General features: G+C 31.8%; 2 protein-coding genes across 2 annotated transcripts in view; both read right to left on the reverse strand.

The window, feature by feature from the left end:
- The window catches only part of LOC145314668 (uncharacterized), a 64,730-nt gene extending 49,916 nt beyond the window's left edge, over positions 1-14,814 (reverse strand). Inside the window, exons 1-4 of the mRNA XM_080154672.1 lie at positions 14,730-14,814; positions 4,746-4,851; positions 3,860-3,979; positions 2,187-2,279 (exon numbers count right to left, since the gene is read on the reverse strand). Of these exons, the coding sequence (XP_080010798.1) occupies positions 2,187-2,279; positions 3,860-3,979; positions 4,746-4,829 (297 nt within the window). The 5' untranslated portion in view covers positions 4,830-4,851; positions 14,730-14,814. The remainder of the gene's footprint in view (positions 1-2,186; positions 2,280-3,859; positions 3,980-4,745; positions 4,852-14,729) is intronic.
- A 1,497-nt stretch (positions 14,815-16,311) lies between these two features.
- The window catches only part of LOC145314965 (uncharacterized), a 37,131-nt gene continuing 30,759 nt past the window's right edge, over positions 16,312-22,683 (reverse strand). Inside the window, exons 2-5 of the mRNA XM_080155039.1 lie at positions 18,342-18,498; positions 17,877-18,014; positions 17,320-17,527; positions 16,312-16,561 (exon numbers count right to left, since the gene is read on the reverse strand). Of these exons, the coding sequence (XP_080011165.1) occupies positions 16,312-16,561; positions 17,320-17,527; positions 17,877-18,014; positions 18,342-18,498 (753 nt within the window). The remainder of the gene's footprint in view (positions 16,562-17,319; positions 17,528-17,876; positions 18,015-18,341; positions 18,499-22,683) is intronic.

Genomic DNA, 22,683 nt, shown 5'->3' on the forward strand with positions numbered 1-22,683 from the left:
TAGTTACCCCCCTCAGATACCCCCCCCCCCCCTTCCATCATCTCGTGGGGGCGAATCCACTTGTCCTATATTATATAAAAAAAAGAAAATTAACCAACATAGTATACATGTAAGTATCTACTTGTGATGTCAAAAGCAAAATATTAAGTGTGTAGAACATGGATTATAAATAACACTATTATCTTTGGATAAGAGGAAGCCAAACTATTAACATCATAAATATATTCAACAAGGAGTAATTAGACATCCTTTTACTTTACATTTACTCTCTTTATTTTATATTTTTTTACAAGTTTGTCTTTTTTATTATTTGAAACTTTGAAAGAGATTGATTGGTTCTTTGACACAGTAAATTATTAATATTTGAATGTGTAGTTTCCATTCATCCTCATTTTTATTGTTTGTATTAAATCATATTACTAGTGGCTACGCTCCTAGCATCTATGGCCTCTGTATACAAAGCCTAAATAGCCTAAAACAATCACAAGACAATAATAAAAAAAATTTCTTATAACAACTCCAGGACTTATGTCAAGCTTTCTAAAACGAAGAATTATATCGTTTCAGTATATAGTTAGAGAGATCTAAATCTAAAGGCCAAAAAACATGATTACTTTCTATAAAAGTATAGCTATAGGAAATTTATTTTAAAAATTTAAATGATAACTTTCCAAACAGTTTCTCTTTGGATATAAGTGTGTATTTTATGATTATACTTTGTTTAGATGATACAACCTATGTTTATTATATTTGTAGGGGTTTTATTCTAAGAAAAAAAAGTTTGGATCATGGAAAGAAAACGAAGTAGCGCGTTTCGTCGGTATTTTCATAGTAGCTTTTCTCCTATTTCTAGCTCTAACCCTGCGGGGCAATCATTACCACTTACCTAATCGAACTTAAAATAACCTATCAAAAGCTACTTTAAAAATACGACGAAACCTGCTACTTCGTTTTCTTTCCAAGATCCAAAAGTTTATTTAATACCAAATACCAAAGGCATTATTTTATTTCTCATTTAAAATCATATTATCTACTATATTTTATTAATTTAAGCATTTTCTGTAAGTAATCTAAAATTATATGGGGCAGAAATTTTCTGTCTCTTCTACCTTACCTGTGTGTGATCAGTCAACCCTATATCGAAAGACAAAAAATTTCCGGCAGAGCCCATATAATTTAGGATCTACAGTAAAAGTGCGCAAAGATTTCTCTTGAATCCGTTTTTGATGTCAATTGCAATTATGCAACATCTTATTTAACACTTTTATTGAAAACGTGTTTTTAAAAAGTTCCTCTTAAAATCAAATTGATTTTTTATATCATACAAGTACAATATTGTGCATAGGCAGATCAGCATAGACATTTAGAAAACACAAATATAAACCCCATTCAGACACACCTAACAGTAACACCCATATACAAACGCCTAATAACACACACAAAACTATACACAGACACGCATACTCCACATTAATCAAAAATGGAGGAAAAAAACATTTAGGAATCCAAACACAACATTAGAGACTTAATCTTTCATGGCAGTTAAGAAACAAAATTGGTTTATGTCTAGGACGGACAAACAAAACCTAGTTATAGAGTAGCTACGTTACCAAAACCACGTCAAATGCTTTTTAAAAACAGTTTCTTTAAAAGTTTATAATTTCATAAATTGGTTACTTAACTATTGTTTTAAAAAGACAATACACTATACAATACCAAAACGCAGTTTAAATGCGCAAAAAGATAAATAAATAAAAATATATTAAATTATTTGTGAACAACTTGAATAGGGGTAAATCAAAATGCAAAAATTCCATTCACTTTAAGTTGTTTTCCTTAAAAAAAAGGAATATTTTTTACAAAAAATCTATGAAAAATAAATAAAATTACCCCATGCATTTAATTTGCCCCTATATACCTACCATGTTAATTTTAATAGTATTTTTATTCCATCGCATGGGAGACCGCTTTTCGCGAATATTAAAATGAAAAATTATTAAATTAAAAACCAGTTTTGTTAGGCGCGGGCTAACAAAACTTGTCATTAATATTATAATTTTTATTTTAATATTTGTAGAAAACTAACTATTATAGGATATGATACATTATTTTTCAGTATGGCTTAGAACCGGTTCTAATCCAGCGGATTTTGATTGGATTCGAAGCCACACTGGAAAATAGTTTACCTTAGGCTTATTTGGATCTTTATATTTGCCACGGAGACTGTTGATTAATGCTTTCTGAACTGGGTTTTCTGCTTTCGCATAAGTGTAAAATATCTAAAAAAAAGGTTAATGTTAAAAATTGGTCATTTAATTACGTCTTATCAAACAGAATAACAGAAACTATATCTTATTATATAAAGTAGTAAGGCTTTTTGTTTTTTAACCACTGAAGCTATTCAGTTCTCCTATTTAGCTAAACTTCGCAGATGGTAGACCCTAATTTTTTTTATTCATTTGCCCCTTTATAACAGAAACCAACCAAAAATATGCCTAACATCACTGCTGGAAGGTACTTAAAATTAGGGTTGGGCCGGATATCCGGTCATTTTTAATATCCAGCCGGATACCGGACATAAAAACTACATTACATTATATCCGGCTGATTTTTGACGCCGGATATCCGGTAATTTGCTGGATATCAAACGTTGGCAAGGTATCCGGCCGGAACCGGATATCCGGCATTATAAATTAGCCGGATATCCGGTGTCCGGCCCAACCCTACTTAAAATCAGTTCGTGCATAGTCCCCTTTGGTTCTAGGGATAGTTTTATTCTATTTTACTCTCCTCATGCTCCTAAATAATAGGGGCGCATCCGCAATTCGTTATAATATTTATCCTTTTACCAGCATATTGTCTTATAGATTAAAATCATAAACAGAAATGTTGGGATAAAAATAAAAATAAATGCAAATATCAGTTCGTACTATCCAAATTTGAATATTTATTATAGACAAGTCTTTTCTATAATTATGGTAACGGATAGTTATTGTCGTTAATTTAGGCATGTTAGAATTGTTCTATTGATTTCAAATTTTGCATGATGATGAATCGATGATATCTGTAAAAGTTAAGTAAGATTTAGAAAGTCCGTACGTTTGAAATCAGCTGATTTTTTATATTTTTTTACAATTTTTTATGATATTATGTCCTATATGTTTTGGTACAATATCAAAAGTAAAACATCTTTTGAAGATTATCCTTTTTTAAGCAATTTTGCAGCAACAAATTTATATACTTCTGGTCAAACTTATAAATTAATAAATTGTTTTTCAAGTTCTAACACTTTACAAGTGTTAATGTCTGTTTGTCCTACCGTTTGCTTTAAGAGCTTCCTTTTTAAGGATGTAGTCATCCTTGTTTCTATATAAAAATATTTTGAAATTCAAATTTTGTTTTGAAATTTAAGACCTATTCAGAAATATTTTGTTAATAACTAGAGGTAATAAAAAGAAATGCTTTTAAAGAAAATATTACTAAAAATATCTTATCTACAAATCTTTAATTTCAATTATTTAGTGTGAAAAGTATATTCGGTTCTTTCACATAAAGTAACCTATTGCGCATTGACAACCCCCTCCCACCTTAATTTTGCAATTAAATGAAAATAAGTGAGTGGAGTCTGTTTTTTTTATACCTAACTATTGCAAGGGCTACCTAATAAACAATTTACCCTAACCTCAACTGACTTATAGTGATAAAAAATAGTGACAAAACCTACCTCCCCCCCTCCGCACTTTCAAGAATAAAAAAGTGGGATAACTAGGGGCAAAAAAATTTTTTTTTAAAGCGCCTAGTAACTGATTTGTTTAAAATTTTTGGCACATCTCTCGCCTCCAATAAAATTGAAACTTACTTTTTCAGCTTCTTTGACTTTTTCAATTGACGGCGGCTTCTTTTCCGGTGGTTTGTCCGCATACACCCATGACTGACCGTCATAGTACCAGTCCATCTTAGGTTTCTTCTCTCCGGGCTCCTGCAGTAATTAATATATTATCTTCCATTATCGTATCCCCTAATATCACTGATATGTAATACTACTTTGTCAAGTACAAATGTTTTTTTTAGGTACTTTCCCTTAAGAAAATAGCCTAAAACCACCACAGGACCAGTAGGTATGTTCCCAAAAAAATATAACCCAATCGGTTCAGCGGTTACTGAGATCTTAAGCTTCAGACAAACGGACGGAAGGACAGACAGACATCGTCTATTATAGTCTTTGGCAGTTAAAACTAGATAAGCAGACACTATAGTAATTATGTTAATATGTTAAGATCTTATAATGGGGTCCTTAATTGCCCTTATGTTGAGGTATAAAGTTTGCAGACAATAAAAATACTCCCCCGAGAAAAATAAAGAGAAAATTACCAGGAAGTTATTTTGTTTCTAGCAATTATTTTATTTTGTAGCGAAACTCCTCTTTAATACTGCTTTATCTACTCAGTAAATCTATGCAAACATGCCTAGAGCAGAGTAACTCTTTATTTGGAGAATTTATTTGTTATTTATTTTATTTTGGTGGTTTTCCTTCAAAGTGCATAGCGGGCACAGAAACCCATCTCCACCTTTATGTTAGGGCCCCCAATGGGATATGGCAAAATCTAACCACCTAGTTTCTTAATTAATTAAAAAAATAAGGAGGGGGGGGGGGGGAGGTATAGTGCTAGCTAGGTACCTTGAGGTAAAGCATCTTTTTATTTTCTTACCAAGCTAACATCACACATTTGTCCTAGTAGGTTTACCTGTGGGGGAGTTGGGGGCCTCATGGGTATTTCTCCAGGCAGATGGGGAGGTGAGGGAGACTTCTCCTCGAAGGGGAACACCATCTGTTTTTCTGGCACCTTGCGCCTATAAAATAGTTATTTCTTTCATCGTATTATAAACAGCTTTCCGCGGATATAGAATGTACAATTTTATATTCGTAGAAAGCTGGATATAATACGATGCTACACATAATTTTTTCGTATTTATGAGAACCGGTTCCTATCCACCAGATTCGAATGAATACGAGAAAATATTTTTTTATAGAATGAGTACAACAATGTAATAAGGATGATTATGATGTAATGTCTAAGACCAATATTAGGTGAAAAAAACCTACAATTTATTGAAAAAGATTATGTTCTAACCCAGCGGGGCTTGGGTTAAATTGAAATTGCTAATTTTATTTAAAATTAACTTTGTTTTTTTAAATATAAACCTTATGGTTTTGGTCCAAAACTAATAAAAAATAATACAATTCATGCCCAAGCAATGACAATGAGAAACATTATTGAATTTTGAATCTACTTACCCTTCCAGAGTCCTAGAGCTCAAGACCTAGCCCTTGCAGAGAAATTTGCCCTACGCTGAAAGTGCATTTTTTGCATTTGTCTTTTTAAAAACCAATCGCTCACAATTTGAACCACCATAAGTACTTAAAATCTTGTAGATAGACCCCGTAATGTTTGGAGTTTTTGATGGGGCATGTAAAGACCTTTCTTTAGACACCTTAACAAGGTTTCTAACACAATCTTAGCCAATTTGGCATCAAAAGAAAGACCTGGCAATCATCAAAAACTAGGAATAGACAGAGCCGTCATGCGTCAAAGTTGGATGGGAATGTCTTTTTTATGTCAAATTGGCATAGATTAAGTTAGAAACCTTGTTAAGGTGTCTAAAGAAAGGTCTTTACATGCCCCATTAAAAACTTTAAACATTATGGGGTCTATCTCCAAGATTTGAAGTACTTATGGTGGTACAAATTGTAAGCGATCGGTTTTTTTTTAACACCCTTTATAATATAGTTATTTTGTTTTGTTATCTTTCCTCCAATATACTACTCAAGTAGGATGTCTGTATAATAATCCCCTAAAATCTAGAAAACGGCTGTACCAACCAATCCACAATTTGTAAGGAAGGTTTAAATTTATCCAAGGAATTTAGACTAATAGATCTCAACCTAGCCCTTAAAAATACCACATTACTTAAAAAGATACAGATATTTTCTCTTTTTTTGATATCAATAGCTCTCTTATAATTCTAATAATCTTTCTCAAAAGTAAATATGATAACAAAAATTAATTAAAACCAAAACCCTAAAATAAATAGAATCCTGAAATTTATATTAAGCATGGATCTAAAGTTATAAGACAATGACCGATAAATTGATATACATACTCAATGATGATACACAAAATTACCGCTTCAGTAGATTACAATAAATGGTTGAAACGTTTGGATACTCAACTTGATAAACCAACCTATCAACATTCAGTAGAAGTCCCCCAAAGTTGTTAAGCTAACCAATAAGAAAACCTTGGGGACTAGTGCAATAAACAGCACATTGTCCCCTCCCTCTCTGTATTAAGACACAATTCTAAAAACTTAATTAAAACCTAAATCCTAAAATAAACAGAATCCTGGAGTTTATTTTAAGATATGCCACTCAGGGATCTAAAGGGATAAGACAATGTCCGATAAATTTATGTACATCCCCAATGATGATACACCAAATCATCAAAATCGGTGGTTGAAGAGTAAGAACACTCAAATTAATGAACCAACCAATAAAAATCCACTTAAGTACCCAAAGTTGTAAAGCCAACGAATAAGAAAACGATATTGTAAAACTTTGAAGACTAGTGTAAAAAACAGCCCAATGTCCCCTCCCTCCCTGTGTATGAAGACATGTCACTTCCTTCTTCCTGGTTGGAAAGATTACAGGAAATACAAAAATAACAAGGATGACAATATTTTAAAAAGGTGAAGGTTTGGTGAAAAAATACTTAATAAGAGACTTAAATAGTTAAATAATGCATGATAAAAAATTATATAATGATTTTTGTAATGTGAAGCAGCATTTATACTAATGTAGCAAGATCTGCATGTATGTTGAGTAAGATCTTGTAAAAAGCTTAAAAACTGTAACCACACAAATATAGAACCTATGTATCGAGGCAGGTTTCAGACTAATTTGCTCACTTTAAATATATGGACCTTCCAAAATTTATTTTTTAGTCAAAAAATTTATCTTGAGGGTTTACTCTTTACTTTCACTCTCTTAAGCTATAAAAACCACTATTTCAATAAAAAGTGCAGTACCTACAATTGTGGTAAGGACCCTTGAATAAAGAAAAACGTTTTAAATAGGGCAGAAACTGTAATGTCCCTTAATTAATAACACATAGACCATTGTTATAGAACAGCTTCGTTTAACATATGTCAAAAAACAGTACTATCACATAAATTATAAAATATACATTTACTTTTATTAAAATATTAAACATTTTAAACACAGTGGCAATCCATATCGAGGTTAATTTTTTGTTTTGATCTTGTTCTAAAGGTTCTAATTAACATTTAAAAAGAAGATTATTTTTTATAGTAAGTTTTTCCGTCCGTCAATAACTGATAACTCACATATTTAATTTAGGCATGTTAGAGTTGTCATATCGATTTCAAACTTTACATACGAATTACTATAACACACACTTTTCCTCAACAGTTTAGCGGATTTAAAACCAACACGCAACAAGCGGTCAATGGATCCTATAAATAGACATATTTGCTGAATCAAAACTGGTTTTACCTAAATTGTATCTGTTCCTTCTTCAGGATTATAGAATTTCAAAGATTTTAACCAAAAATGTGCGATGATTTGACTTTAAAATAGCATTTAATATTAATGTTCATGGCTTGTTAATATAAGTTTGTCATATTTGTTGAGGTTTTAAAACAATATTTCTATAGACAATTCAACACTGCATATTTAGGATTTATAACAATGGTTATTTTATGCATTATTAGTGATATAAAAAGTCATATCAAAAGTACTTTATATATATTAATTCTAATTGTTTAGATACTTTGCCGTTTATTACACAAAAGTAAATATTTCTGTTCTAAACCATTTTGAATTTTACATGGATAAAATAATTAATATAATGAACAAGGATGACAACATCCATAAAAGCGAAGCAATGAAATGATAGGACAAACGGACATTAACACTTGTATAGTGTCAGAACTCAATAATCAGAATATAAAAGTAAAAGAGTCGAAGCAAAATTGTAAGTAAATTTGTTAAAAAAACTGCTTGATACAGGATAATGTTTATGGACATACTTACATTTTTAGGACTTGATTATAGAGTTGCTTCGCTTATAATATTGTACTTTGTTGTCCCAGGAACCAAAAATTAGATCAAACGGATAATTAGATCACATAAAAATTTGTTGTTAAAAAAGTTGTTAAGTTATCAACATGTTTTAAATGAACGTACGGACATTCTGGTAATGATAATAGAGTTGCTACGCTTTCTAAATCGTACCAAACTACTACAGGAATGACCATGCAAAGTTTGAAATCGATAGGACACTTCTAACATGCCTAAATTAACGAAAAAAAACTATCTATCTAGAAAAGCTTCGCATTTAATAATTATAGAAAAGCTTTGCTTTTAAAAAGTAAGTAAGTTAATATATGACGCAAAAGGTTTCATTAAAACATTATTTTAAAAAATATACTTAAATTTTAAACTTTTAAAATTTTATATAAATTGAATTAAATTTGGCAAAAATGTTATAATGATCATCTGATATGTACTGATAAGATTTTGATAGCTGATTAAATTCTACACTTCATTAAAGCTTCACATAGGTCCCAGGATGGGTTCAAGCTATTGAATTTTAGATTTAAGTCTTTGAATGATTTTATCCTTACCCCTTAGAAAACAGATCAACTAGATGCAGGGGCACAATCGCTATTTTTTATATTGAGCTAGTATATCTTAATTAAACACAAAATTATTGTCTTGTGTATTTAAGATTATTTAGCAATTGAAAACAATTATTATTTAATTTTGTATCTTATATAAGACATGGCAAAACCTTTTTCAAAATGTGATCATAATCTAAATAGGTCAAATATTTTGGTCTTTGTTGGTTGATCTATAATTATATTTTTTGCGTTAACAAACTAATAAAGGTTAGTCTTTAGGTTTTCTATATTCATTGTTCGTCTGTCTGTCCATAAAGGATAGATCTTATCGTTAATTTAGGCATTTTATAATTGTCCTATTGATTTTATACTTGGCATGGTTGGTTATTTCTGTAGTAGTAAGGTACGATTTAGAAAGCATAGCAATTCTACAATCGTTGTCTATTTACAAAAAGTTGATTTGAAACACTTTTGATATTCCTACTACAAAAAGGTAGAATGTTATAAACAAAGCATATCAAAAATGTAGGAATGTCCTTAAACAGTATCCTATATTTTGCAACAAATTTACTTACATTTTTTTAGACTTATACATATATATTTGCTTATTCAGTTATGACACTCTACAATTGTTAATGTTTTTTGTCCTACCCTTTCATAGATTCACTTTTATGAAAATTGTCATCCTTGTTATTTATTAATGTATAATGAACTATTAAGTTGTTAACTAATTTGACTAGGTATACTTATTAATAACAGTCCTTTGATATAATCAATTAAAGGCCTAATGTCTTCAACAATCTATTGTTTATGTGGTTGATAACTTAATAATATCGTGTCTTTTTTACATACAAAATTCGAGTGTCAATGCTAATTGTTTATATATAAAAATAAGGATGACAACATCTATAAAAGCGAAGCTATGAAACCGTAGGACAAACTGACATATTATCATTGTGCAGTTTAAGAAGTGAATAATCAGAATATAAAGTTATAAAAGTCGGAACTAATGTGTAAGTAAACTTGTTTAATTGTTTGTAATTAAAAAAAAATGTTTAAATACAGGATAATGTTTAAGGACATAATTACATTTTAGAACTTGATTATAAAGGTGCTTTGCTTTAAACATTGAACTTTGTTGTCCTAGGAATCAGTATTCCAAAAATCAGATCAATTAGATAATTTTTACACATAAAATTTGTTGTTAAAAAAGTTAAAATCAACATATTAAAAATGGGCGTATGGACATACTGGTAATGATTATAGAATTGATACGCTTTCTAAACCGTACCTAATTAGTACAGGAATAACCTTGCAAAGTTTGAAATCGATAGGAAAATTTTAACATGTCCAAGTTAATGAAAAAGGTAATTGTTCCACCTAAAAAGCTAACTGTTACTGACGGACGGACAGACTAACCGACCCCAATTGTAGAAAAGCTTCAATTTAAAAAAAAGTATATGTTGTAAATCAATTGTGCCAGTATTTTTAGTTAAATGATATGTTGATTTTTTATTACTGTTTTTACTTTCTAAGTTTAAAATTTGAAGGTAATTTGAAGAAAAACAAGCATTAATTAAAGTCAGAAGGTACCCCCGTCGTCAATTTTATAAGTTATAATTAATCTTCAAAGAAAGGTTTTTAAAACAACTACTGCTTTCATGTGTTAAGGGTAATATACAGCATCTATATTTTACATCGAAGGCCATTTTAAAGTCAAATCATCACACATTTTTTGTTAAAATCTTTGAAATTCTATAATCGCGAAGAAGGAACAGATACAATTTAGGTAAAACCATTTTTGATTCAGCAAATATGTCTATTTATAGGATCCATTGGCCGCTTGTTGCGTGTCGGTTTTAAATCCGCTAAACTGTTGAGGAAAAGCGTGAACAGTTAAGGAGGGATTTTGAAAGCGTAGCAACTCATTAATTTTTACCAAAGAGTCTGTACGTATATTTAAATCATGCTTATTTTTAACTTTTTGAATGATATAGTTATCCAATTCATTTGATTTTTAAAATAATGATTACATGAGTATCCTTTATTTAAGCAGTTTTGTAACAAATTTACTTACAATTTTGTTTAGACTAATACATTTATATTCTGCTTAGGTATTTAGTTCTGAAACTCTAGAAGTGTAAATGTTCGTTTTTGTAAATGTCATTTTAGAACTTTTACGACATAGAAACTAATTTAGTGGAAAATCTGTGTAAATGTTTTCCTCATAATAATGGATGTACAATATACGTGGATATTATGACAGGAGAAAATTTGTCGTCAATTTAGGTTGCAATATCCCCTCGCTCTTATTAGTCGGACCGTTTCCCCAGTAGAAGAACAGGGGATGGGGTAAAGAAGGGGGATATAGTTTTAGCTCGCTACAAAGTTCACTTAATTAAAGAACGTGAAAATCTGTTGTAGGATCCAAGTAACAATAAATCCATTCTCATACTTTTGTTTTCTTTTTGTGTTTCAGATAACAAATTGCAACTTTCCATTAGCAAAGCTTTTCTATACTTTCATTAAGGACTCCAAAGAGAGGTAAATTTGGGGATATACACCCCCCCCCCCAAAAAAAAAAAAAAAAAGTTAAAAGGTTTTTAAGTTGCACCCAAGCAAAGTTTTATATCTGTAATCAAACTGAAAATTACAATTTCTTTGAATCTTTTGGTGATTAACAATTCATATGCAATATATTTTTAAAACTATAAAAAAAACTCTTTTATCTGACTTGAAAAAAGTACCTTTTTACATCTTTTCAAACATTTGTTTGTAATTCTGGCTAAAAATCTATCAACCAAATTATCTATCTATATAACTATGCATCTACTATATGATTAATCTATCTTTCCATCCATTAATGTATAAATATTTGTTTACAATAAGGGCTGCAAAATCCAATATTCCTATAATTACACTAAAACAACTTAATTAAATATTGTAATTCAAGGAACAATATATTGATATTAACATAATGTTTCTGGGAGAGAGGGGACATTCGGCTGTTCATTACACTAGCCACAGAAGTTTTATAATAATGTTTTCATATTCGTTGGCTTAACAATTTGGGGGATTTTATAGAATTTTGATTGGTTAGTTCATTAACTCGAGTGTCCAGAAGTTTTTACCACTAATTGTAATCTACAGAAGGGATAATTGGGGATGTACTTCAATTTATCGACCATCGTCTTATCCCTTTAGATGCATGGTTTCCACAAGTGTTTTCTTTCAAGGCAAGTTCTGTTTCTATGTGGATTAGAACCTGTTTTTATCCAGCGGACTTTATTCGGATTTGGAAGCAAACTGGAAAAGATTTTCTTGTATTCATTCGAATCCGGTGGGTAGGAACCGGTTCTTATCCATACGAAAAAAACTTTGTCTAGCATCGTATTATACCCAGCTTTTACGAATATAAAAATGTACAATCATAAGATTAAAACTAGTTCATTTAGCCCATACCTTCGGCACCTAGGGGCTAAAAAAAACTGGTTTTAATCATATATTTGTACATTCTATATCCTCGGAAAGATGTTTATAATACGATGCGAGAAATAACTATCATATTCTAAGGTAAAGAATGAAAAAAAAACTATAAAAAAAAACAAATTTGTTTAGAAAACAATATAAAATATAAATGGTTTGGGCTTAACGCTGTAGAATGGCACTTAAAGCTGGCAACTTTAGATTAATGATTTGTTTTGCTTAATGCATTTTGCTGCTGGGATGAGAGGAATTTATAATAGATATTTATCGCATTGTATTATAGACAGCTTTCCACAGATATTAAAATAAAAAAATTTATAAGTTTAAAGTTGACCCCGAGGGTCCGAAGGCCCGGGTTAGCAAAACTGGTAGGTATTAATTTTACAATATTTATCTTAATATACGTGGAAATTTGTGACACGATGCTATATATGATTTTTCAGATGGAACCGATTTTTGACTGGCGAATAAGCTGTAGGCAAAATGCTTTATTAATTACTAGCAGAAGTATTTTTTTTCTACAGACGATTTCTTTTAGAATGATGGATGTACCATTCCCTAAACAGTCTATAAACCGTCTTTAGACCTTCCATGGAAGGAAAACAATTTCGGATCAGCTGATAGCGAGATCCTTCACTACAGACAAACATATATACAGACATCCTGTTATATTTATAAAAAGAATTAGAGAATCCTTTTATACCTGCATTTCTCATGTTTTTAGAGAAATTGCAGAATACAAATATAAGTTTTTATTGCCTTTTTTCTATACAAAACTTTCTTAGTTCATTTGCTTAGTATTTAAGAAAAGCATGATTTTAGAGATTTTGGGAGAAGCTACTCTATTTGTTTTACAAAAAAAAGTCAAGTATTGTATTAGCCCTCCTTTCAAAAATCTTACAAATCAGAATTTAAGGTGGTTGTGAACCAAACCCACATCATCTCTCTTCAGTTCCCTATAGGATCTAGTGGCATAGCCGACAATAAGGATGAAAGTAATAATACCAAAACTAACCCTTTGGATCATGGAAAGAAAACGAAGTAGCGGGTTTCGTCGTATTTTCACAGTAGATTCTATCCTATTTCTAGCCCTTTCGGGGCCAATTTCCTAACCCTGTGGGACAATCATAATTATTTATCTAACCTAACATATCAAAAGATAATGTGAAAATACGACAAAACCCGCTACTTCGTTTTCTTTCCATGGTGGAAACCTTTTTCTCTTGAATAAAAATATAAATGCACGTGAAAGGAAAAAATATCTTTTCCATTTGCAGTGAGATCAGACATAACATAAACATTATTTAATTATAAATATATCCAACAACTGTATGTGTCAGAGTTAGGTACATGAATGAATTATTGTGCATTTAGATATAAATTTTAAGTATAAAAGTAAGATACATGATTCGAATATCAAGAATTGAGATACACACCTGTTAAGTATAGTACTTAGATACATGAACGAAATTATTGTGTATTCAGATACATCTGTATGTATGTGTAATAGTTAAATACATGATTAGAATATCAAGTTTTGAGATACACCTGTACAAGTATAATAGTTAGATACATGGTTGGATAATTATTAATTGTGTATAAAGATACACCTTTTTAAGCATAAAAGAATGATACATGATTGGAATAGCAAGTTTTGTGATACATATGTATAAGTATAAAAGTTAGATACATGAATGAATTATTGTGTATTGAGATACACCTGTTTAAGTATAAAAGTTAGATGCACGAATGAATCATTGTGTATTGAGATACACAAGTATATGTGTCATAGTTAGATACATGTATGAATAATTGTGTATTGAGATACACCTGTATGTGTAATAGTTAGATATGTGAATGGAATATCAAGTAACGAAATACGCCTGGCACATTTTTTTTAATAAAGCTTTTCTATGGTAAATTATATATCATGTAAAAGTTTCTTCCCCTGTATAATTATAGATCAAATATAACATAAAATAAATAAAGGTGTTTGACTGCTAGAATTTATTTTTAAGGTTAACGGATTTTGGGGCCAGTTTGACTATCTTCAAATGCAATGATCCATTCGTGTTTCTAACTCTTGTTCATATAACTACTATTTATATGGAAATAACATATTTAGATGTGAAAAATATACACCTACTTAAGTTTATATCTTTTAGAAAATTTAAATAAAATATTTAAACAAGGATGACAACATCCATGAGTAGCAAAGCAAAAAAATCATGGTTGAACAAACGGACAAAAATGAATTATGAAGCAGATAATCAGTGGTCATAAAAAGAGGGAGACGATACGATTATAAAAATCAGAAATAATATTAATTGCGAAACCGTTACATATCAAAATATAAATGTCCTATGTAGCATAACCGATATACTGACGAACCAAGTGGGTTACATACTGGATGCATCTTTGGTAAGAGGGGTATAAAAAAATTCTGCACAGAAAATCACACTTGCCGCATGGCGTAACAAACGGATGGACAGACAAAGATGAATTATAGAGTAGCTTCTCTGTGATAAAAAAAAACTTACTTTAAATGTTCCGGTGTAGGAGGTCTTGGAGTTGTATAAATGACCGCTCCTTTTTTAGCGGCTACGGGCGTCGGATCCTCACTAAAAGATGCATTTTTTATAAAAAAAAAAGGATGACAACATCCATAAAAGCGAAGCTCTGAAACGGTGTGGCAGACGAACATTAAATCTTGTAGATTGTCAGAACTGAATATACAAAATATGAACTAATAAGTTTTCACAAAATATTACGTAAATTTGTTGCAAAACTTCTTAATACAGAATTCTGTTTAAGGACATACTGACTTTTAAGGACTTGATTATAGAGATGGTTCGCTTATAATATTGTACCTTATTGTAATAGGAATCAGTAATCCAAATCAGATCAATTGGATGATTTTATCACAAAAAAAATCGTTGCTATAAAATAAAAAAAACATAAAAGGACATTCTGGTAACGTTTATAGAGTTGCTACGCTTTCTAAATCGTACCTAACTTCTACAAGAATCATCATGCAAAGTTTGAAATCGTTAGGACAATTCTAACATGCATAAATTAACAAAAAAGCTATCCGTTACGGACTGACCGACCCCAATTATAGAAAAGCTTCGCTTTTAAAAATGAGAATAACAAAACATCCTGGGATCTTAAGGGATAAGACAATGGACGATAAATTAATGTACAGTACATCCCCAATGATGATTAACAAGGTGTTGATAATTAATAAAAATATCCAAAGTTTTCGAGCCAATGCATAAGAGAACTTGGTTATAAAACTTTGGGTACCAGTGTTATCCACAGTCTAATGTCCCCTCCCTGTATAAAAAAACATCCTACGTTGAATGTTTTTTTATGCAATATTATTCCGAGAGAGGGGGGGGGGAAATGGGCTGTTTATTACACTAGTCCTCAAAGTTTTATAATAACGTTTTCTTATTTGTTGGCTTAACAACTTTTGGGACTTTTATTTTATTCGTAAGTTTATTAAGTGGAGTGTTCAAACGTTTCAACCACTAATTTTAATCTACAGAAGGGATAATTTTGTGTGTCATCATTGGGCATCCCCATCAATTTTCCGGCCATTGTCTTATCCCTTTAGATCCCTGAATATTATTCTTATTACATATTCATTCCTATTGCATATTCATTTACTTTGATCACTATTTGTTTTATTAATTAGTACTTATGTAATATGGTGATTTCTCTCAAAGTACCTAGTGGAGCACAGAGCCCCCCCCCACCCAACTCTTATTTGAAATAAATAAAAAATAGGGATATAGTCCCTTTCGTGGCATTTCGTTGCTATTCGTCGTATTTTTAAAATGGCTTTTAATAGGTTACTTTAGGTTATATTGGGTTAGGTGATTGCCCCGCAGGGTTAGGCAATTGGCCCCGCAGGATTAGAGCCCCCCGCAGGGGATAAAAATTGAAGAAAAGTTACTGTGAAAAATACGAAGTATCGCCCCCTAAGGAGCGTTGCCACGAAAGGGACTATACCCAAAAATAGTAGGGAAGGGGGTGAGGTTAAGAAATGTTAGTTAAAGGGTAGCCACGCAAAGTTTAGGATAATCCTCCCCCTCCTATTTTCAGTTTATTTCAAAATTAAGAGATGTGTGGGGGTTTCTGTGCTTGCTGACCATTTAAAAAAAAGCACCAAAAAATTGTCGTATCGAATAAGGTAAATATTTTGCTAGAAAATGATGCATTCCTATTCGTTGGTGGGGGAGGGGGTGGTGCAGGTCCCCCCAGGTCTAAACGTAACATCTTGGCTGGCGGGGGTCCGGGGGGTGGAGCTGAGGGGGGTGGTGCTGCTCCGCTTGCACCCCTCAGGGTGTGCCCGTACATATCATACCTGGAAAAAAAATACTTGTTAATGGATATATTATTACTTGGATGTTGTACCAGATATTCAGGTACTCTGATAAAGTGAAGCTCGCAGCTGGCTAACCCTAATTTACCCTATCTCCTCCACTCCTACTGAATGAACAAACTGACAAATAAATAGAGGACAAATCATTTATTGGTCAGTTCGTTTATCCAGTAGGAAAGGGGATAAGGTAAAAGGGGTGGATAGGGGGATCGTTATTTTAGCCAGCTACAAGTTTCATTTGATAAGATTACATGATAATCTGGTGTAAGATCCAAATAAAATAAATCCATTGCTTTGTGCACGTTTCTATGGATTATTCCCATTTTCTCTCGATTCACAAAGTATTTAAACGTCTAAATTTTCATTTAAAGATAATTAATTAAATTATTTAGTTTTTAATTTTAATTACTTATATTTCCTAATTTGAAGAGTTTAATTATACAACTAAATTTTGAACATAAATTAAATATTAAAATATTTTATCTTTTAAGTACATTCATAAAAAAAATATTTTAAACAAATTAAAATAATGAAATAATTTAATAGTTTTTAAAAATTTTCGAGGATATTAAAATGAAAAATTATAAGATCAAAAATGGGTTTGGTAGCCCTTGAGGAGGAATTATGATGCTAAATATCATTTTGCAGTATGGCTGAGAACCGAATCTAAGACTTTTTGAAACATAGCAAGCAAAGAAAACTAAAAGCGGAGCTACTCTACAATCAAATTTGTTACTTACCACTGTTTATACCACTGCGGGTAGGACGGATCTGTGGGGGCAGGCATGGGGGGCAGGGATGAGGTGGAGTAATAAGTGGGGGGTGCCCCACCCCCGTAGACTGGTCCAGGCGGTGGAGGGGGTGGGGGCTGTGAGGGTGCAGGGGGCGGAGGTACTCCCCCACTATAGGAGGGACCCGCGTGAGGTGGTCCACCATAACCAGAATGCCCTAAAAGCATAAGTTTATTAGGCAATCCTTAAATAATAGCAACAGAATCTTTGTCTGTCTGTACCGAAGGATCTCGCTAACCCATGACCGAATATGATTCTCCTTTACAGTGTAGCTTCTCATAGGTCCTGGAAAGATTTACTACTATTTTTGAGAAGGGTGCCGACACCCTCCAAAAAGAAATCACCTCTAGAGTAGACCTTCAAAAAAAATGTATTACTTTTTAAAAATCAAAATAAAAGTGAGGGAGGGTTGACCACCCCCCTTTCCTAGAGGCCTCTAGGGTCATAAATACCATCGAATGACCCCCAAAATTTGTATCTATCATAATTTTTTTTATTAAACTCACCTGAAGAATATTGATTATATCCAGAATATGAGTACGAACTTGAGGGGGGTGGTGGGGCTCCCCCATAACCCGATGGGGGCGGAGGCGCACCTCCATAACTTGAAGGGGGTGGTGGTCCAGGGGGTTGTCCATACCCTCCTTAAAAAAATAAAAATGTTAAAAATGTTAAAACAAATACCTATCTAGTAGCTATATTTTAGAAGTGCAACTATTCTATAACTATATGGGTCTGAATAAATCTTTCTTCACCATTACACCCTTTATAAAATAAAATAATGGTCATAATAGTTTAAATTTTAGTAGAAAATTGTTAGAAAGATACATTTTTTGTAAGAATAAGTATGGGTTCTAGGGTAGGTAGTATTATCATAACTTAAAAACTAACGGTAACCAAACTTTTTCACAAATAATTTTCATCAGTTTAAGTAGTGATTTTGTTTATCATCAAAGGGGGCGTAATATTACCTGCTGGAGGGTGACGTGATCCATACCCCTGTGGACCTCCATTACCATATCCACCCCCTCCATAGCTGGGGGGACCTCCTCGGGGTGGTGGTGGGGGGCCATACCCGTCCCCTCCTCCTCTGCCCCGGGAATACTCCTCGTTATATCCGTTACTCATCTGAAACAAAAAAAATATTTTGTTATCATCTTGCATTAAAATGTATATATTATTACTTGGATCTTACATCAGATTTTCATGTTCTCTAATAAAGTAAAACTCGCAGCGGGCTAAAATAACGATACCCTCCATCAAACCATTTTACCCCATCTCATCCTTCAAGAGGAACGAAATGACCAATAACTGTGTTCCATGTTAGCAATCTAAATTAACGAAAAATTTTTCCCTGTCATAATATCAACATGTAATCTCCATCCATTTGCATAAAATTAAAAGCATAAACAAACGCTTGCAGAAGAGATACAGTATGATAATTATACTCAATATGCTTATTAGGGTTGGCAATCCGGAATCCGGATCCGGGATCCGGAATCCGGAATCCGCCCAATTTTTAGGCCAATTTTGGAATCCGAATCCGGAATCCGTTTTTTAATAGCGGATTCCGGATTCTGAATTTGTAGGCTAAAATTAGCGTCTTGAGTTTTTTTCTTTCAACTTCCCCTGTTTAAAGGCAAAGATTATCATCATTATATATAATATCTTTTAAAATCTGGTTTAAGTCTCGGAAGTGAATTACAGAAAAAAACAAAAAAATTAATTTTTAGGACATACGTAGCACTTAAATTTTTTAATTTAAAAAAAAAAGCGTTTTAAAATATTGCTAGAATCCGGAATCCGAATCCGGAATCCGTTAAAAATAAGAATCTGGAATCCGCAAGGAATCCGCCACTTTTTTTGACGGATTCTTTTAAGAATCCGGAATCCGAATCCGGCCCAAAAATTCGACGGATTGCCATCACTAATGCTTATACAACTTAAGAGTAGCTGCACTCCTAAAAACTGTTAATTCCATGATAACAGTATTATTTGTTAGTACATACATAGAAGTTTTACAAACCAAGGGATGCTTCTGGTGAAAGTTGCTTTCACACATACACACACACACACACACACACACACACACACACACACACACACACAAACACACACACACAAACACACGCGCACACACACACACACACACACTCACAAACACACACAAACACAAAACTGTATCTATAAATGTCCTTTTTAAGTACAGTAATGATTTCATCTAAAAGCTGAGAAAATTATTTTTAACTGTAGTCTTTTTGCGTTAGTTGCTTTTTGACGGTGAAATTAGAAAGCTTACAAACTTTATAATACTAAGATTAGTGAAAATATACAAATATAAAAATCAAAATGCAAGTTAAAATCTACATATTTTTAATTATTCTGTCTGTGAGGACCTCAAATGGTAAAGAACAAAACGAATTTTGCCAAAGGAAAGAGTTTGCTTAAATTGCTCAAAATCAATATAGATACCATAAGCTATCCTTATTTTAAAGGAACATGATGTCTGACAGTCTAAGTATGTGTACCAAAGGATCTCCCTAACCGAACTGAACTGGTTCTTCTTTACATTGAAGCTTCTTAATGTACAAGGGATGTTTGTAATTATTTTAGAGTAGGTGACCTTCACGTTATCGCCTCTAAAATATAATATTCAAGAAATATTTTAAAGTGCCACTAGAGAACGTTATTTAAAAAAAATAAACTTCAACAATCATAATTACTTGATTAAATACTCCACTCCAATAAAATAACCCTTAAGCGAAAATAGAATCCTCGCAATGCAAATTTTCCTTTAAAACATGAAGTCTTCCTTATAAGTATTTATATGATGTAGCAAATTTAATTATAGTTTTTTTATGACTCATAAACATATGCTCTAAAATTTACGAAGTCAATCCATGATTTTTTGTGGTTCAAGAACTATTGATGTTGTCATCCTTGTTAACATTATTTAACAATAAAAAGGTATTCATTTAACAATTTCCCCTGTTTTTAAATTACTACTCAATACAATGGTGATTAAAATTACGTTTACAAATTCCCAATCTTCTAAGATTTATATTTGTTTTTTTGGTGAAAATACTTTTGCCTAATATTCTCTTGGTAAAAAAATGCACTTTAAGTTGAAGGCTCTGCTAGATGAGGGAATGAAAGGAAGATTGGCAGATTTATACATTAAAGATGCAAAATAGTTACATCTAAAAGCAGCAAAAAATTAATTTTAAAAATTATTTTCTGGAAAAAATATCTTTTATAATATAGTTTTTTAATAACAGACCAAAAGTATTTTTGATGAAAAAAATAGAATTTAAAGTATAAAGGCTTAAGTTAAACCAAATAAATATAAATATTTTCCAGTATACCTTAATATCCGCTGGATTAGAGCCGGTTCTCGGCCACAGCGAAATTTTAAAAAATCATAAAATTAATAGCAGTTTTGTTAGCCCAGGTCTTCGGCACGTAGGGGCTAACAAAATGTTAATTCATTTCCTCAAAATCACAATCAAGAAATAAACTCAAAAGGGTAATTATAATTTTGTAAACTATTAGCTAAATCGTATTAACACAGCATAGTGAGTAAAAGGAGAATTTTCTTCGCCGTAATTTAACGAGATTTATTGAAATCAGAAATTTTCTTTGGGGCTGATCAGCACCTAATCTATTCTGTTGAAAAAAGTACTTCATTCAATCTTTTTTTCTTTCAGGAAATAGTTAATCACTGTTATTGAAGCTTTTCTACAATTAGCATAAGTATGTCTCTAACTAGATCAGTACATCTTTTTATTAAGATTTTCCATCACATAATGTTTTCATTTAAAATTATTACTACCCAACAATATTTCTAAATGTTGTATCTACATATAAGAGGATGTTAAAACAGCCTAAAACCTATTTGAAGCTTCTCTAAAATAGAGAACTCTATCGGTTCAATGGATAGCATGATCTTTACGGACAAACCATAATTACATTATAATAAGATAAAAAAAGTTTTAATGGATCATGGAAAGATAACGAAGTAGCGGGTTTCGTCGTATTTTCACAGTAGCGTTACTCCTATTTCTAGCCCCTCTAAACTTTTTTTTCTTCTAGGATCCGTTTTTTTATAAACGTTATCACCCTTGTTATTTTTATAAGAAAATTATTTAGGTAATCAGGTTTTCTCAAACATCTGATTAGTTATTGAGAAGAGAAAATTAGCATTTTAAGTAGAAAAAAATGCATCTTTCATTTTTCAACTTATGAAACTTAACCAGAAAAATGTTCAAAATATAGAATTATTCTTTTCTTCTTATATCTTCAATTTTATACTACACTAGCGGCAACGATTTTTTTAGAGAGTGGTGGTACCGTCCACCAATATAGCTATAAACCTTCCCAGGACCTATGGGAAGCTACACTTAAAAGGAGAACCATATCGGTTCAACGGTTAGTAAGCTCCTTCGGTAAACACAGGCAACTTAGATCCTGCAACTTTTATATAAGGAGAAGGATAATTTTGTGTATCATAATTGGGGGGAAAAATCAATGACCAACTCTTCAAGGTTTCCGCCTAACCTAATAACTGGCAATGTAAAATACAGTACATGCCAGTGATAAAAGTTTTCATTATGATTGTAAAAAGATAATATTTGGCATCAAGTGCAAAAAATACCAGGTTCTTGCAAAAATAGTATTTTAGTAGCGAAGCTTCTCTATAATCTATTTTTGTCTGTATATCATTATCTATCAGTCCGTCCGTTAAACATGATTATCACATTCTGCTATTTGTGTCAGCTTTAAGTATTTAGGAGTTACGTTTGAATCGTTATAGGGCTGTTGAAGGTAACAGTGTATAAACTTTTCAACCAATTACATTTATCTACATTACCATTTCCATTGTCCTATCACTTAAGATCCCAAGACAAAACAAAGCAAAAGTGTATGGAAACATTCATCTGTAAAGAATGATAATAATGGATTTATTATTACTTGGATGCTGCACCAGATTTTCATGTACTCTAATAAAGTAATACTCGCAGCTGGCTAACGTTACACCTTTTACCCCATCCACCTTCTATAGGATAAAGAACTGACCAATAAATGAGGTCCATATTAGTAATTATAATTGAAGACAAATATATCCACGTATTCTATACCCATTAGTGTAAAGAATAATAATAATGGATTTATTACTCTAAGAGAGTAATACTCGCAGCTGTCTAAAATAATGATACCCCCTTTACCCCATCCACCTTCTGCAGGATAAAAGAAATGACCAATAAATGAGGTCCATATTAGTAACTATAATTAAAGACAAATATATCCACGTAT

Source organism: Acartia tonsa, chromosome 3 (assembly GCF_053477335.1).
Source record: "Acartia tonsa isolate MP-2025a chromosome 3, ASM5347733v1, whole genome shotgun sequence".
Lineage (NCBI taxonomy): Eukaryota > Metazoa > Arthropoda > Copepoda > Calanoida > Acartiidae > Acartia > Acartia tonsa.